The following is an 18822-nucleotide window of genomic DNA, read 5'->3' on the forward strand; positions in this document are numbered from 1 at the left end:
AGCTGGGCATCCACATACAGGAACTTTGGAAACATGTCAGACAAGTGTGGTCAACTCCCCATATCCATCCATCTTTTATCCACAGATCCAATTAAGTGCAGTGTTCTATTGGCATGGAGAGGGCTGAGACTACTTCTGACAACAGAATTCTATTCCCCAAGTACAGTGTAACACTCATTTATATGGTATTTGTATTAGTCTTTAAAGATGATTTAACATACAGTATAAATGCCAGTTTTATGCAAACATTATGCCATTTTCAGAAGACTCAGGCAGTTGTATTTTTGTATTGGAAGAGAATTTTAAAACCAATCTCACACATAAGGCAACTCTATATTTAAAATTGAAAGGCTGGGTCTGGAAAGATGGATCAGAGGTTAAGAGCACATACTGCTCTACCAGAGGACCTGAGCTCAGTTCCCACCACCCACATCAGGTGGCTCAATACTGCTTTGTAGCCTCCAGGTGCAGAAGATCCAAGGCCCTCTTCTGGTCTTCACACAAATGTGCACACAACACACAAAGACACACAGACATTTTGTTTTTTTAATTTCAGAAAGCATGGAAAATTATCTCCTAATTATTATCTCATAGTCCACTTCACTGGAGTCAGGGGATCTTAATTTCAATACCTGCAGAAACAACTGTGTTCTTGGAAAAAACAGCTATACAATCTTTTCATACTAGCTACTGGTGTGCATGATGTGAAAAAATAGCAAAAGTGAAGCTTCCCTCCCCTGGAGATGTGAGAGCTAGCTGTTATTTTTCTTTGGTTTTCTCCTTTGCCTGAATTCTCTGCAATGAACATATACTACTGACAAAACAAAACAAAAACAAAAAATATTATTCAAGGCAGGCAGTGAATGGGCAAAATGTTCTGATCTCACTATTTCCACTGCTTTTGTGAATGATGTAGCTCCTAACAAAAGGAAGATACAAGGCAGCAACTTACCAAGAGCATCAGTCTCTAAAAAGGCAGAGAAATCCTTCAAATCTTTCCTCCATGTTTCATGATAGTATCTGAAGTACAGTGAGTCAGGTTCAACAATTGTCCTCCAAATGGCAACTCTGAACTCCCAACATTACCTGGACCCAGAGCTACTAAAATCAATGTCAGACTCAAATTAAATGGGCACTGACTTTTATTTTTTTAGTATGAAAAAGGGTGGAAAATAAATTATGATTTTCCATAGAAGTGGAGACAAACCTACAGGGGAAAAAAATCTTTTCCCCCCTTTTAAATAACCAAGCAAAGGTAACTGAAAAGCATACCTAAAAACTAAAAAATTATGAAAACCAACCCTACTTTAAAAGGCAAATGCAACTAATGAATATCTTTATTGGCAAAAGACAAAAGTGAGTGTGCAGGACTAATAGAAGACATATTAAAAGTAAAAAAGAACTGTTTAACTCCATTCAACATGACTTTAAAATTCAACACGTTCCCTTCAAATTCATTTAGTCTACTGTAATAGAACCTTGTTTGACATCAGAAGTTCAGATCAACTGGATTATATCCACTATTCCTTACATAGGCATATTCTCATCACAGTGTTCTAGAACAAATAAAAGGCATGTAACTAAACTCACCTCACCAATTCCATATGGCCTTTAGACTTACCCTAGGGCAGATTATCAGTTTTGCAGCAGAAAAGGAAATAAAATCTGAAATTAAATCACCAGGGGGTCAGAAAGCTAGCTAGTAACAGTATACCTCATGAATGCAGCTTTGAGCAGCAGCTATACTGCTTGAAATTACTAAAGCAAGAAAGCCCTTCAATATTTTTATGTGAGTAACAGAAAACGCAGGCTGGCCAAGTGACTGTAAACATTACCCACAATACCTTAGGTGTGGCTATCTGAGATATTGGCCAGGTGGCTGACATCTAACACCAGGATGACCTCTGTATTATTCCAGTTTATCTGGTTAAACAGAAATCTGCATTAGCAAGACTCTGCTAAGAAGTCAGGATCTTGATTAAAATGTGTAAGGAAAGAATGGCTTTGAAATCACCATGTAATCACAGAGTGAAGTGAAGAAAGCAAAGTGTGGTCCTTCAAATATACCTGCAAAGTCAGTCCCAATTTTAGTATTAAGAACTTACGTCTATTTTTAAAGGTGCTGAGATAAAGTAAATCTTTTGGTAATTTCACTAGACAAAATGAACACTAAAATTGTTCACATGAAAAGTGGCAAATGTACCACAACGACAAAAGACAGAGGCATCTATTATGAGAACTAAGCAAATATTCTCTATTACCATTTTCATAGCTTCTAAGACTCTGCATCATGTCTGTATTGACAAATCGTACCACACAGCCAGGTTACTTTTTCTGATCACATAGGTAACAGCAACTGCATCTGTCCTTACATCAGCAACATAAGATCCTGCAGGATGAAATCTCCTATCTGGACTGGCTAAGAAGGTAAAGCAAGCCAGAGGCCACAGCACAGTGACCACTGTGACCACAGAGCCTTGCTTTGCTTTCCCTATCTTTGATGACTCGAAAGCCTATCAAAAGGAAAGACGATTAAACATGAGGCGCTAAAGGTGAAAAAGGGACAGTGTGGCCAACTATACTGTACAAAAAGCACACAAAGGCCTCAAAAATATGAGAAGATAAAAAGCCAACCAGGGACAAGCTAGCTCTGTAGAGCTGCACCAGTTCTTAAGTGAGTAACATGTCTGTCTCTGTTATTAGTGGAAGTACAGAGTCCTTATATTGGGACTTATTTAAGAAAGAAAGAAAAAGAAAGAGGGAGGGAGGGAGGGAAGGAAGGAGGAAAGGAAAGAAAAAGCTTCAAGTTGGATATAACATGGTGAGGACCAGGCATCAGGAAAATACTAAACCCTTGAGAACTAAAAAGTATTATGGAATCCACATGAAGCAAACGATAAGTGCACACAGCACAATCACATGAGAGGGGGGTTTAAAGGCAGCATTAAGTGGGACTTAGGGGTCCTTCACTTTAATTCACTATCGTGTGTGTGTGTTTTCATAAAAGACCTTTTTTTTTTAAATTAGGAAAATGAGATCTGGTACCACCCATCATTTATCATTGACTTTTCTTTAAACTTGAAAATCACTGCTAAATTTAAAATTACATTGGTAAGAATTATGATCAGAGACCCTAAATATAATTTATCAGTGCCATTAAAAGGTGAAAAGTTCCAACCAAGATAGTATACTATACTAGTCTATAAAATATACGAAACAAATTAAATTCTTAGGAGGAATTTAGTTATTTCCACCTCTCCTAAATATGTTCTGGTGCTTCCCAACTATTAAGTATTTGTGGACATTGTAAAAAAAAATTCTAACAGGTGATCCAAGCACATTTCATTCAAAGGCTGTAGACCTTCTTTCTAAAAAGCAAGTCTCAAATTTGTAGAATAAGAATGTGTAATAACCAAATATCACATTATATCAAAACAAGATCTGTGTAGTGTTCTTAAACATAACCATAAAAGAGCAACCAAATCCCAGCACTTTACTTTGCATTATCAACAACAATGTCAAAGCTTAAAGGACAAGAAAAGATGAACAGCACAATGATCGTCTTCTTTGATGGGATCATGAAGAACAGAGAAGCAAAAGAAGAGAAGTGGAACCCAGGTCCTAAATGTCATTATGTCAACAAAACAGAACAAACCTCTATTGAAAGTATTCATTCATCCAGGAAACATGACTTCTTTCCATCTAATTTTCCTTCATACTGAATTAAACAGAAGTTGCTGTTATGCTAGATCAGTGATTACATCTTTAATTACAAAAGTTTAACTATTTACATAATTTTATTGCTGTTTATTGTAACAAAAGATTAACTGGTTTGTAGAATCCATCCAGTAATGTAGAAACTGAAATCCACGGCTCCAGAAGACTCTGCTGTGGATGAGTAGATCTGATGTTCAGTGTACATACAGCATAGGAAGTCCTTGCATGTCATTTGGTTCTTGCTGGAGTCATCTGTGTTCATCTCTTAGAAAGCCAAGAATCCATTTGACATTTCAATAAATATTAAATGCAAAAATTAGCTTCCATGGACTAGACATCCAAGAAAGAGTAGTTTTGATTAATGATTCCCAGAATCAAGTGAGTCTGCCTTTAGTCCAAAGAGATGACATCAGGAATGTTACTCCCACTGCTGGTTATGACCCCTGTTTCACTCCTGCTGCTGGATGAACTAACATGAGTACTGCTTTCATGGGGGCTGGTGGTGGAGACAGACGCACTGCTTGCTGTTAAGGATGAGGTGAGACTATCCAAAAACATAGGAGGACAGTACTGCTTGAAACAAACAATGATGCCGATGAGGAAGAGGCTACATTGGCTTTAAGTAAAGAGACTAGAAATTGTTAGATATGTACAACTGACAGCCATAAAGTTAATCCTGTTGGGATTTAAAAAAATACCAAATTCCCTATTTAAGTGGAAGACAATATGAACTCAGCTATTTTACATTCTTTACTGAATGCCACATTCTCAATTGTCTTGAATGTGTGAAACTTATTTGTTGACCATATACACAGGGAAAAGACAATGTCAGCAACTACTTAAATCATTTAATGGTAAATATTGATCACACCCCCAAAATTATGACTCAAACTAACCTCAAAAACGAATCAATAACTGAAATAGAATTCACCAATTTTTTTTCAAAGTTTAGAATCAAACAGACCCTTCATGAGTAATATTAAGAGTGACAAACTGAATGATGGCTTTAGAGTCCTCTGTAAACAAATATAACAGTACTTATTTATAACGTTAACATTCATACTGAATTGGAGGACATATGGCGACTATTTACCCTGGTATGATCAGAGAATAATAGCATAACCAAAAAGTTAATATTTCTTATAATATTTAACATCTCCCTCCAAATGTCCATATTTTAAGTCCCCTTCCATCTGGATGATGATTCACATACAAATACAAACCTGACTGTAGTAATCTAAAAATGGTAAGGAGTTAACATAAGAGCTAAATGGAATTTTATATTTCACTGCAGAATGCTTTACATGAAACACAACTGCACTGGCTTTAACACATGTAATGTCTAGTGCTACTAAGTTTGTCTTCAGTTAGACTACAGGAAAGAAGATCAATAAGGACACCTAATATTACCCATCCTATATGTCATTTAGATTTCTTAGAGACAACAAATTATGGACAACAATTCAAAACTGAGCTGTGAGATTACATGATTTAAGGCGCATTAAAAACAAAAGGAAACAGCTGAAGTACACATGAAATTGTGGCTGCCTTTTTATTTATTGATTGGCTGGATGGTTTTTTGTTTTATGTTTAAAGACAGGTCTCACTATGTAGCTCTGGCTTTCCTGGAAGGCACTATGTAGACCAAGCTGACCTTGAACTCACAGAGATTGGCCTGCCTCTGCCTCCTAAGTGCTGGGATTAAAGGTGTGATCCATTATGCCCAACTCAGGCTGCCTTTCAACAAAAATAGTTATTATTATTTTTTTTAATGGATAACTCTTGGTTTGGCTATAAACTTAATGTCACACATGAAGAAATTCAACGGCCATTCTTAAGAAGCTCTGAAAGTGCAATTGTCAAATATTAAAAACTCTCCAAATGCAAGTCAATTATAGCAAAACTGACGAAAATATAAAGAAAAGCCTCTAATTGGTTCCATTTTAACCTGCTACTGCCCAACGTTGTTTTTGCCTGTATCATAGCACTAATCTGTAAAAATGCTAAGTGCTGCCATCCTGCTGCCAATGGAACCAGTCAGTGCCTTGAATATCTAACTTGGGTTGCTGCCATCTCAATTTTACTCTAGATCCCTTAAGTATACATCTGCTCAAGGATTACTGGGGTTGTGGAAAATGTGATGCAAAGGAGAAACCTATGGATTCTATAGTCACTTAGTAGGCACCACTCTCACCCTCCTACCAAGTTACCAAATAAATCAGCCTCCCACTAAGTGTGTTAAATAAAACTATAAAATAAAACCATAAGCTCCAAGATTATTTTTCTTTTAAGGTATTGTTCACATGAAAGTATCTAATTCTCTTAAGCTTGAAAATGTGTATCCTAGAAAAATATGCAACTTCCCTATTAAGGAAGTCAAGTAAGAGTGAGAAAGAAATGCTCAGCCCACACAGATCTGGGACTCAACTTTCCTGTGCTGTTTGTGTAATCAGATGCAGACACTGAAAATAGGAGGCTCACACTGAACCTGCAGTCAAGTCAGTCCTGAAGCTGGTAAGACAGGTCAATTCTTCCAGCTCTCCCTGGGTACCACATCTGTGCCACAAAAGTGCTTTCTTTTGCTGCCCCACCTTGCCCCTTTACTTTATGTGCTTTGCCTCTACTGCTAACGACTGTCCATGCTCACCACGCAGTCCTAAGTTTGTAATTTGGGATACTCCTAGAATTTCTTTTCTTTGATTGAAATTGGCAATACCACAACTCTTAATTGAAGCCTTTTCAAATGACTCTGTCATTCAAGTGAGCCATCCTCAGTGACCCAAATTTGATGAACTTTTAGTTGATTGTTTCATGTAAATGTTTTTAGTGTAAAATCTTAATTTCTATGCACTTAATATTTCTTTTACTCCAAAAGACTTGTAGGAAATACCGTAAAAATAGAAAGTTTAAGTAATAAGAGCAGTAAATAATGAACTGTAATATTTATATAGTACTTCCTTTCTACCCAAATGAGAATTGACTGTCCTGATTTTATGCAACTGGTCATTTTTAGTTAGTAAGACATACTCCACAATCAAATACAAATTAGTTGCTTAAATTCAGGATACATACCTGAGGATCAACTGGAATAAGGGAAAGAAAATCCAAACCTAAAACAAAAATGCTTTGTTAATAGTTGTCTCATAATTTGGAGACAATAATTATTTCCCAAGATCATTGTGCAGGTATAAGCCAGGAAACATCTGTGGTAAATGTTCACCTCTCTGCCACACTGAAATTCTATAATCATAAATGGTGATGGGTAATGCATCTAAAACCCAAAGATGGACACATTTTTTTGACCAAACAACTGGAAAAACTGCCTCCCAGCAACTCAAAAGCAGCAGTCCAAAAAATATTCAGAGTTGGACTACTTAAACCAAATCTTTTTCTTTTGTTATTTAGTAGAGCAAGAAGCAATACAAATCAGAATTATATTTGGACCATTGAACAAGATACTTAGGTTCTTAAGATAAAACTTATTTCACAGAAATATACCACATTAGGTTAGTCTAAAAACACCAATTCTTTAACACTATTTACTTCATTCATCAGGAGCTGTCTGTCTAACCATTCCCACATCTAGAGTGTTACAGAGAATAATGCTCTGCATGAAGCAAGCACTTGGAAAGTGCTAGTCACTAACAAGCTAGCTTAGCAGCCACAGGTTCACAGCTAATGCAATGTCCTAAACCAAGGAACCCAAACTCAACTCAAACATTTTGGAAATAGGAATGTGAAAGAGATTCTCAAGTAAGTACTCAAGTAATAATAAGCTACAGAAAAAACATGCCTCAAAATCTAACAAAAATCTTCAAAGTCAACTTCCAAAGACTTCTCTGTGTGATCAAATGCTTTTAAGATTTATTTTAAAACATTAAAACAGAAACCACATACTGAGTAAATTAGGGCAATGTTGCCCAGCACTTGGGAGGCAGAAACAGGTAGACCTCTGTGAGTAACAGGCCAGCCAGGGCTACACATTGAGATCCTGTATGGGGGGGGGGGGGGGAAGAGAGACAAAAAGCCATACAAACAAACAGGCCAATGTCTACTCAATACCATATATTTTAATTTTTTTCATTCCTGGAATAACCCTATGTCTATGTGGATGCTTTCATTCCCTTTCCAGTTTTGCTTTGTTTTTCGAGACAGGGTTCTTCTGTGTAGCCCTGGCTGTCCTGGAACTCACTCTGTAGATCAAGCTGGCCTCAATTCAAAGAGATCCATCTGCCTCTGTCTCCCAAGTGCTGGGATTAAAAGCTTGCACCGCCACCCCCAACCCCACCCAGCTCCCATATATTTTTATTTGATAGCATTAATATAGCAACTACATGGAGTGAAAGTCTAATACTTTATCACTATAAAAATAGAATTTAGTAGGAAAGATAATGGACACATTCCATAAAAATTATGAATAATTTTTAAAATTTAAAGAATCATTAGTTCCTTATTTACAAATGAGTGTATTTTAAACACATCATCATATAAGCTATAACCCTAGGCATTTAGAAGGAATTACGGAAACAATGTATAAAGCACTTTTAAAGTATTGATTTATTACTTATTTAGTATTCTACTTGCATGCCAGAAGAGGGCACCAGATCTCAAGTATAATTGCTTGTAACCCACCATATGGTTGCTGGGAACTGAACTCAGGACCTTTGGAAGAAGAACCAGTGCTCTTAACCTCTGAGCAATCTTTCCAGCCCTGTCTAAAACATTTTTAAACTTGTTAGTACAATCTGTTACTAACTACACGATACAGTAGTTTAAACTGATGAACAAAGTAAATCATAATCTGCTGTTGGCAATGATTAACAAAGTGATGTATTTAAATAAGGAGAACAGTTTTTAAATCTTTCTGCTTTTAAACGCAGCTCAAACCTGTCTAGCCTTTATATGCCTTCTTAGAGTCTTTTTCATCAAGATTTATTGGAGTACTATTTAATAGACTGGGTTCATTTAATTCACTGTTGTTTTATCCTAAGTGGTGTTAACATTTTTGTTCAATTTTACAATAGATTTTATTTTTTAAAAGACAGTTTTAGCCTGTGTGTGCACGCTCTCATGCACATGTGCACAGGTATCCACAGTGGTCAAAAGAGGGGGCACTGGATAATGTGGGGCTGCAGTTAAAGGTGCTGGTGAGCTATCATGTGGGTGCTATAAAATGAACTCAGGTCCTCTGCAGTAAAGGCTCTTACCACTGAGCCATCCCTTAGATACAGCTCCTGCTTCTGAATAGTTTTCATTGTTGGTTTGGACACAGTTCAGACAGAGTCTTACTCCATGCACAGACTGAACTCAGACCTCCTGCCTCTGCTTCCTAAGAACAGGGGTGACAGGCAAAAGTCACCATCTCTGCCTTGCCATCTTTCATGTTGGTTCATCATTCTATTTAATAACAACCTAAATAAAAGCTAGAGAATGCATTACATTTAAGAGGATGTACCACAAATTGAAGCAAATGATTTGAAAATGCTCATTCTTCCCAACATCCAACTGTTGCCGCTTGATGACTAAGTAAACATTTCAGTTTGGTAAAATATAACTCTTTCTGTGTTCTATTATTACAGAACATACACTGAGGGCCAATGTCTTCCAATATTGGTTACTTCAACCGAGCTTTCCAGATGTACTGTAATTGTCTTTGTTGATTTCATGCATCCCAGCAAATGTAAAATCTATGTAGAAAAGCTTTTTATATGCCCTTCATCTATTTGTTTTGATGTCTCACCCACAGATACTACTACTTACTACTACTACTTACACAATGCCCTAATAAGATGTATGAACATTTTTCTAAAGGGTGGTTGAAATATTAGATCATCTTTCAAGCATCACACAAAATCCAAGGAGAGATTAATGTGACTATTCCTCAATGAAAACATTTCCATGTAGTTTGAAAATTATTCCCAATAAAAGAACAGACTATCATCAAAATATTTTATCACTTGGGTATACTGTTGTGCATATGAAGTAAGTTTCATCAACAGTAAAATTTTACTGTCTTGTTAGCAAAATGTTGTTTCCTTATTTTACCATGTTTCAACTGTAAAAAATTGGTAGGGTTTTCTTTTTTTTGCCCTCAAGTATTTCAATTAAAAATGCCTTATTCTTTTTAACTAAAAAAAGTGCTGTTAAAACTTCTGATAATACAATCTGTGTTTTAATTAAAATGAAGTTGAAATTTTTGAATTTTAAATGCTTTGTTAATAATAAAATGGACTGATGGCTGGTTTGCTTTTCATTCCTTCATTGACAACCACACAATTTTTCCTTACTTGAACCATAAATTTCACAAATTATAAATGCTACATAGTTAAATATGTAAAGGTTTTAGCACTTTGAAATTTTAATCATACAACTTTTAAGCACCATTCACACCTGACAATATGGCACTAGCAATAATAAGGTAGACATTTTTTTCTTGAAATAATCAAGCTGTTTTCCACTCCATAAATACAAATTATGTTTTATTTTGTATTCACTGTTGCACAGTATCAGAAGATGTTCCGAGCTGTACTTCGTTATTAATATCATTTCTTCTTTGTTCCCCTGCAGATTCAGAAGATTCAGATTTATGATGTTTAAATGGAATGTTAGAATCTATGAAAACTATCTTGTCTCCATTCTTGGTGTTCTACTTAAATTTTTACTATCAAAATATTATTTATCAATACCAGAACTGCACATATGACTCCTTACATAAAAGTTATATACCCAATCACTAACAAAAAAGTGCATTGACAATAAAACAGAAATACAAACTAAACTTCTTAGGTATCTAATTGCTACATAACTTTTAATAACTAGTAATTTTTCTAAAAATAAGTGGCCCTGGGCATTCTCAGACATACGTTCAATAAGTCTCAGCGCAAGTATATGGCACCATTCACAACACAATACTTCAATACTCTATTCTATTTAAGTTTATCAACTGCTAAAAACTTTTTCAACATTTAATAAACCAGAATGTTGGTTTTTATTAGCCAAATACCAGCCTTGAATATAAGCATGATCTCCACGAGCTTAAATTGATTTTAGAAAATACAAAGTCCAGGCACATTTAAGACACAAAACACACACACACACACACACACACACACACACACACACACACACACACACACACACACCAATCTCATTTATGATCAAAATCAGAATGTACATTCTCCCAAATTAAGAAGAAAAGCATTCAGATTGTCATAATTTAAAAACTTACCAGGACTAATCATTAATACTTTTTTCTGTATTACAGCTAAATAGTTACTTAAGCAAACAGAAATGTTCAACTATCTGTTCTTTTTTTTCCAAGCCTAACTTTTAACTGAAGGTCTTAAGCAAATCCTTTAGAAATACTTATTTCTAACACATACTAAGACAATGAACACTCAATTACCAAGTCAGCCAAGGTTGCAACACATGACGGTTGAGAACTTTGTCATGAGACCACGAACCTTCACCTCTACCCCTTAGTAGAGTCTCTGCATATAGTGAGTGTATTCTGACTGGTGTTAGTGAGTTTCACAAAGAAGTTGGAAAATACCAAATCACAAATTATACATGGAACAAACATATTCTAGTCTTAAGTGTCAGTGCATATGTGTTTGTTTGAAGACATTTTGGGTGGGTATTATTTTTAGTCTACTGTTTTCCACTACATTTTTTTCAAATAAACCTAAACTGAAGAGGCAAAACTATATAAGGATAGGTAATAAGACTATCTATTACTAAAAAGCATGTATTTCATTCAAAGCATAAGCACTGTGCTTACAACTTAATACATTGCAGATCACAATCAACTTCCAGGGAGCAGAAGGAGGAAAGTGTATTAAACTAAAATCATTCACAGATAGAAGGCATGGATGTTTGATGTACTGGTTCCAACTACGTTCAGACTTGACTGACAAAAAATAAGAAAGAATCTCAGCAGAGAGAAAAGGAAAAACTGGTGTGGGAGGCTGTGGTTAGATTTTATGTCATGGTCTTAGTTGCATAAATTCTAGTACTAAGATAATTCCAACAAATTTGAATTGTTAAAATGTTGATAATTTTACATATAAAAGTATCAAAAAATACTAAGATCTACATCAGAGAAATACATGGTCCACCCTATCCTTACAGAGAAGAAAATCGACAAGGTAAAACCACTAAGCAAAACTGGGTCCTGTACTGGCATACTTAGAAGTTATAAGGAAAGACTTCTGAGGAAACTCTGTCCCAAAACATTGAAGCTTCCCCCCAAAACAAGAAGAACAACAACAAAACAAACAAACAACAACAAAAAACCTGAGTGCAAATCCCCTACAATTCTATAAAAATTTCCTACTACGCTTCTGTATCTCCTATTATCAGAAATTTGAAGAGTCCCATTAAATAAAGTTAAAGTAACAATAGAACATGAGATACTAAGACGGTAATACTTCTATATGAAGCCTTGAGATTTCGTTTAGCATTTGCATTCAAAATACAATATATTTGTTCTACTGATTAGGATTAAAAAGAATGCAACTAAAACAAACAAGACAAAACCTCTCACATACCTGGCAAGTCTGATGACATGCTTGTCACTGGCGTGTGGTGGAATGGTACTGAGTAGTCTGTTAATGAAGGTGGAATAGCAGCAGGATCAACCGAAGTCACACTGGGCACCCTTACAGAAGATGGCTGATACATGAGAACCCTGTTTTAAATAGTATGGGAAATTACAAATAATCTGGCTGTTAGTTCAAAGGAGAGAAGAGCTGAACCACTGGGCATTCTCAGACGTACATTCAGTAAGTCTCAGCCCAAGTATACGGCAGCCATTCACAACACAACACTTCTCTCTCTTCTCATCTTTCCTAGGCTTCATTCTCACATGAACACCTCTTGGTCAGCAACACTAGCTGTTAGCATAGAGGCAAGGTGGAATTAAAATATACTGTAAAGCAGCAGTTCTCAACCTGTGAGTCAGATGTCCTGCATATCAGGTATATATACATTACAATTCATAGCAATAGCAAAATTACAGTTACGAAGTAGCAACGTCACTACAACATGAGGAACTATAATAAGGATCACAGCATTAGGAATGTTGAGGACCACTACCGTAAAGAAATACTTTAATTCACAAATAGAAATATACTTTACATTTTATGCTAATGTATACATAGCATATGGATAATTTATCTATAAAGAAATCTATGACTAAAATAGAGGGCTATTAGGGTTTGACTTAATTGCTGAGCACAATGGCACATGCATTTAATCCTAGCATTCCCTAGCAGCTTGATGTACATTAGTGAACTCCGAGGCAGTCAAGACTACATAATGAGATCCAGACTCAGGAAAAAAAAAAAAAAAAGAATGAGATTTTAAAATAAGAACACCTGTATGAAACTACTAACACCAGCTCCACCAGTCTCTTCAATTACAAATTCAATCACATTATCTGAAATATATAAACGATCTGAACAAAATTAATCAATCCTAAAGCAAGCCAGCCTGGCGGTACAATAATACAATCAGAAATTAGGATAAGATGATGAATACTCAGGATTTAAGAACTTTATAACCAAAATGAAAATTCTGGCTACTATGACATACTCCCTACTTTTCTAAGTGGGCCTATACCTTTAAAATGAGCTATTCAGGCTATTACACATACAAATCAAGCACACAGCTAATACTTTACAGTTTATTGTATATAAAATATATGCATACTGTATAATTAAGACTTTTATAATTCCAAAAAGCAAAATAATACAAGAATTGGGCATATATTTGAAAGGTTCAGCTTAAACCGAGATTTCAAACTCATATTTACCTAATTTTTTCTTAGCTTGGGGAAACAACTAGTACTTTATAAGAGAAATATCGTCAACGTATTTAAGAAACTAAGCAAAGCAGGGTGTGGTGGTGCACTTGGGAGGCAGAGGCAGGTAGATCTTCGTGAGTTCAAGATGAGCCTGGTCTACAAAATGAGCCCAGGACAGCCAAGGATACACAGGAAAACCTTGTCTCAAAAAACTAAGAAGAAAAAAGGAAAAAACAAAACAAAACCTAAGGAACATAACAGACTGCTTACATTGGGAATTGGTATCTTAGCAACAAGTAGTAAGAAACAGAAAAGGAGCAAAATATGTGGCCAACCAACAGCAACTGAAAGACCAAGACTGAAGAAAACCAGTATGAGGATGAAGACAGCACAATTCTCTGGGCTGAGGATATACCACAGCTGGTAGAGTGGCTGCCTGGCATGCAAGAGGCCTACACTTTAATCCCAACACCATATAAAACTTGACATGGTGACAAAAGTCTGTAAACCTAGCACTAGCAGCATTGGAGAGTCACAGACATCAGAGAATTTCAAGGTCAATTCCTTTCCAAACAAAGCAACCAAAAAAGGAGGGCAGAAGGAAGGATCAGGGAGGGGAAAAGAAGAGAAAAGCCAAGAAAAAGAAGGAAAGTACAACATTTTTAGAAACTTAAAGGAGGACCATGGTGAGAAAGTGGGACTAGGATAATAACCAGAGCATCTAGCTCTCCATTTCCACAGCTGGAACACATTCTATCATACTTGCATGAAATTCTTCACTCTAAATTTAACCAATAAACTTCTATAAGCTTGACTTAGTGTCAGAGTCTTAAATCCAGTTAGACTCAAGTGTCATGATATGAAAACACTGAAAAATACCTAGCTGCTACTCCACATCATTTGTCAAAAAGATACTGGAAATGAAGAGAACAAAGTTCCCTTAAGTATATATGTATGACTCTACTGTTAATTATGGCAATGCCACAAAAGGTAAGTAAGTAATATCAGAGTTCAAGCATACATCTTGGATAAAAACTCACTAAGGTAGGAGGTCCAGGAAATATAATATACATAAGGCAAAAATAAATCTGGTGCACTAGTTAGTTTTTGTCAACTTGGCACAAACTAGAGTAATCTGGGAAGATAGAATCTCACCTAGGAAGTGCCTCCATCAGACTGTCCTGTGGGCCATTTTCTTGACTCATGATTTGTATGGGAGGGACAAACCTACTGTGTGTGTAATGCTACCCATGGGCAGGTGGTCCTGGGTTTCATCAGAAAGCAAGCTGAGCAAACCATAGACAGTAAGCTAGTAAGCAGTGTTCCACCACAGATTCTGCTCCACCTTGAGTTCCTGTACTGATTTCCTACAATAGATTGTGATATAGAACTGCAAGCTGAAATAAACCCTTACCTCTCCAAATTGCTTTTAGTAGTCTACCTAATTTGTTATCAGGTAGTGTGGTACTGATGTGATGGAGCAGGCCATATGTGCTTATAAGAATTGTGGTGGCATCTGAACTTGGGCTGCAAAGAGCTCAGTCAGCTGCTACTCTACAGGAGGTAGAAGATAGGAATATTAAAAACAATACAGATGGTGGAAGCCTGGCTTGTGATGTTTCAGAGGGAAGTTTCAAAGCATCTGAAGGACTCTATCAGGGCCATTCAACTTGGTGAGTTAAAAATCCGTGGTTCTGGTTAGGTGGGGCTGAAAAATCAGCTGTGATTGTCAAGAATCCAGCACCAATGGAGTGAAACCTTTGCTTTACTGAACAATTGACACTGGCTAGCTAGCTAGAGCTGAGGAATTGGCAATGATTATGATCAGCTTGATAGAGGATCATAGAGCTGGGAGTATTTTCTTAGAATCAGCTGTTCCCAGAGGGGCCTGAGACTACATCTCATGCTTGCACTTGAACTTCACGGTGTAAGAGTTACCCAAGTAGTGCTGAAGGCAAAAAGGTGCTATACAGAGCAGCTGAGGCTTGGCACCATGGGGCAGGCTTGCTGTAACTGCAATAGGGCCAGATTATTGAAGTTGCAGCCCAGCTGAAATGAAAAGCCCAGCTGCATTTGAGATGCCAGTACCATGAAACAACTGCAGTAGGTGTGGAGTGGAGGACGCCTGAGCTTATGAGATAAGCTGTGTGTGCTGTAGAGGACAGAGTCTAGATCACGAATCTCAGGTGTCTGACACTGAGCTTTATACTGGTAAACTTTGGTTTTGTTTTGGTTGGAATTGACTATGCCCTCTTTGAGTTAAAAAATAAAAAAGACGCCAGGTATGGTGGCGCACGTCTTTAATCCCAGCATTCGGGAGGCAGAGGCAGGCAGACTGATGTGAGTTCGAGGCCAGCCTGGTCTACAAAGCGAGTCCAGGACAGCCAAGGCTATACAGAGAAACCCTATCTCAAAACCACCCCCCCCCCCCGCCATTAAAAAAAAACAGACTTTTTTTTTTTTTAAAGAACGAACATTTATGAAACCTTGGCTATTTTAGAAAAAACAAAACAAACAAACAAACAAAAACCCCAAAGAATCAAGTTTTAGAGAAACTGGACTTTTAAGTGTTCAATTTCTTAAAAACTGGGACTTTTAAAAGTTTGAGTAGGGGCTGGGCATGGTGGTGCACACCTTTAATCACAGCACTCTGAATGCAGAAGCAGCCAAATGGCTGGAAGTTCAAGGCCAGCCTTGTCTACAAAGTGAGTCTAGGACAGCCAAGGCTATGCAAAGAAACCCTGACTCAAAAAAACAAAAGGTTTCAGTAGGATCTGAGGAGATGGTACAGCAGTAAAAAAAAAAAAAAAAGCAACACTGGGTGCTCTTCCAAAGGGACCCTAGCTTGATTCTTAGGGGCCATATGATGGCTAACAGCTGTCTGTGTAATTCCAGTTCCACAGGATTCGGGCTCTGAACATGCAATACAGGCAAAATGACCATACACATAAATGTAAACGCACATAAATGTAAATAAATAAATAAAAGTTGGAGTATTTTATATAGTGATACTATATTAACATGTCATCTTGGGAATAAATGTTTGTGTTTCAACAGTGATATGTTGGTGTATCAAGTTGACAGGGGTCAAATGTGCTGCCTACTTGTCAACTTGACACAAGATAGAGTAATCCAAGATGAGGAAACCTCAACTGATAACATGCCTCCATAAAAATGACCTGTAGACAAGCCTGTGAGGGCACTTTTTTTGGAATGATGATTGATGCAGGAAGGCATAGCATGTGTTCTGAGTTGTAGAAAGCAAGCTGAGCAGGCCATGAGGAGCTTGCAACTAAGCAGCATTCCTCCATGAATTCTGCTTCAGTTCCTGTCCCCTTAAGTCCCCGCCCTGACTTTCTGTAAAGATAGACTGTAAGCTGAAACAGGCCCTTACCTGCTTCTAGTGTTTATCATCACAGTAAAAGGAACCTAAGATTAGTGTTTTCTCGGTGACTGTTTTCTGTGCTCATCAGAAATTAAGAGAAACCAAGCCAGGCATGGAGGCACATGTCTGTAATCCCAGCATTCAGGAAGCCAAGGCAGGCAGACCTCTATTGTTCAAGGTCAGCCTGGTCTACAACTTGGTTGTTCTGAGTCCAAGACAGTCAGGGCTGCATAGAAAACTGTCTCAAAAAACAACAAAGAACTTAAAGAAAGCAGTAAAGAGAGTAAGAATAAAGAAACTGTCGGGCATGGTGCCACAGGCCTTTAATCCCAGCACTCAGGAGGCAGAGGCAGGCGGATCACTGTGAGTTCAAAGCCAGTCTGGTTTACAAAGTGAGTCTAGGACAGCCAAGGCTATACAGAGAAAGAAAGAAAGAAAAGAAAGAAAGAAAGGAGGGAGGGAGGGAGGAAGGGAGGGAGGGAGGGAAACTACCTGTGTTTTAGTGCTAAAAGAGGAGCTTTAAAAAGTAATTATTCTGCCTTACAGTATTTATTTTTAAAAATGTAATGCAAGAGAACCTCAGTTGAGAAAATGCTTCCCTAAGATCAAGCTGTAGACAACCCTGTAGGGCATTTTTTTTTTTTTAATTGGTGACTGATGGAGAGGGCCAAGCCCATTGTGCCTGGTAACATCCTTGGGTTGGTAGTCCTGGCTGAGCAAGCTGGCAGTCACCATGCAGGAACTGATAGCCCACCATTTTGCATGGCTGTGATGGGTGTACCTTGGGACATGGTCCCAGGGGCTTCGGCTCCTGATTGCTTCTTGCTACTGATGTCCCTTCTCATGCTGTCATAACTGTATTTCTCATGTATCTGGCATGATGTGACTGGGCCTCAGTAGACCCTCACTGCCTATAGTCTAGTGTGATTGCTTCCAGGGTATTAGGCCACTCTATTGGGCCAATTTCCTGCAGATCAACATGAAGATGTACTCTCATGAAATAATGCTGTGTAGATGAATTAATGATTTTATAATTCCTGATAATGATTTTATAGAATTTCAGATTTGATACAAGTAATTTTAAGCCCCTTCTTCTCCCTATAGAATAGCAAAAAGCTGCAATAGTTTAGTGAGCTTTCATGTGTCACAAGCATGCTAATTACACTAGGAAGAAAAATAAGCTTGGAACATATTTATGGTCAAGGGAAACATTCACTCTAGGTCAGATTCAGGAATGAGGTTACAAGTCTTGGTGTGCACCGTAAGAAAAACCATGGATAACTGTACAAGACTTCAAAAATAAGATATAAGACAAATGACCTGTTTCTTGGTAAAAAACCTTTCTAACCTATGACATAAAAACTATTGTTTTGAACTTATAATAAGGTTGTGAAATGAAAGATATATAAAAAAACCTACTGCTTCCAGCATATAATGAACTTGTGAAATGATAAAGAATGTTTAGTTAGGTATGAATTTTAATAGAAAAACATGTAACCAATAATCCTGCTATAATTTCCTCATATATGAATATATATAGGTTTTTTGATGTATGTATGTATGTATGTATGTATGTGTGTGTGTAGTAAGTTGCTGAAGCTTGTCCAGCTGGAGCCTGCCTTTGCTTCATTCACCAAGTGTGTGTATGTGTGTTTGTGTATATGTGTGTGAAATGTGTGTGACTCTGTTCCCCTTTTCTCTATTTTTTCTTGCAAGCTCCCAAAGAGTTAAAAGAGGTAAAATAATTCAGGCCCCAGAGGAGTTCAGAATCTCTCAGCAGTTACACAGTACTGGCGCCTCCACCAACTTTATGCCCACCACCTCAGTGTACCCTGACCTGTTGAAGCTGATCACTGACAGCAAGCCATGAAGATCAAGACAGTCAGCACCCCTCCTCCATGGCTTCTACATCAGA

At 37.2% G+C, this 18822-nt stretch overlaps 1 protein-coding gene across 8 annotated transcripts in view; it reads right to left on the reverse strand.

Moving 5' to 3' along the window:
- Positions 1 to 1316: 1316 nt before the first annotated feature.
- PIAS2 (protein inhibitor of activated STAT 2) overlaps positions 1317 to 18822 on the reverse strand; it is an 84348-nt gene continuing 66842 nt past the window's right edge. For 3 of the 8 annotated variants that reach the window (XM_084780979.1, XM_084780981.1, XM_084780982.1), the window contains exons 12-14: positions 12267 to 12406; positions 6790 to 6827; positions 1317 to 4290 (exon numbers count right to left, since the gene is read on the reverse strand). In XM_084780979.1, the coding sequence (XP_084637105.1) occupies positions 4108 to 4290; positions 6790 to 6827; positions 12267 to 12406 (361 nt within the window). In that variant the 3' untranslated portion in view covers positions 1317 to 4107. The other 5 variants (XM_084780980.1, XM_084780984.1, XM_084780986.1 and 2 more) reach the window with 5 other exon arrangements.

Source organism: Acomys minous (genome assembly GCF_964271855.1).
Source record: "Acomys minous genome assembly, chromosome: 4".
In the NCBI taxonomy this organism is placed as follows: Eukaryota; Metazoa; Chordata; class Mammalia; order Rodentia; family Muridae; genus Acomys; species Acomys minous.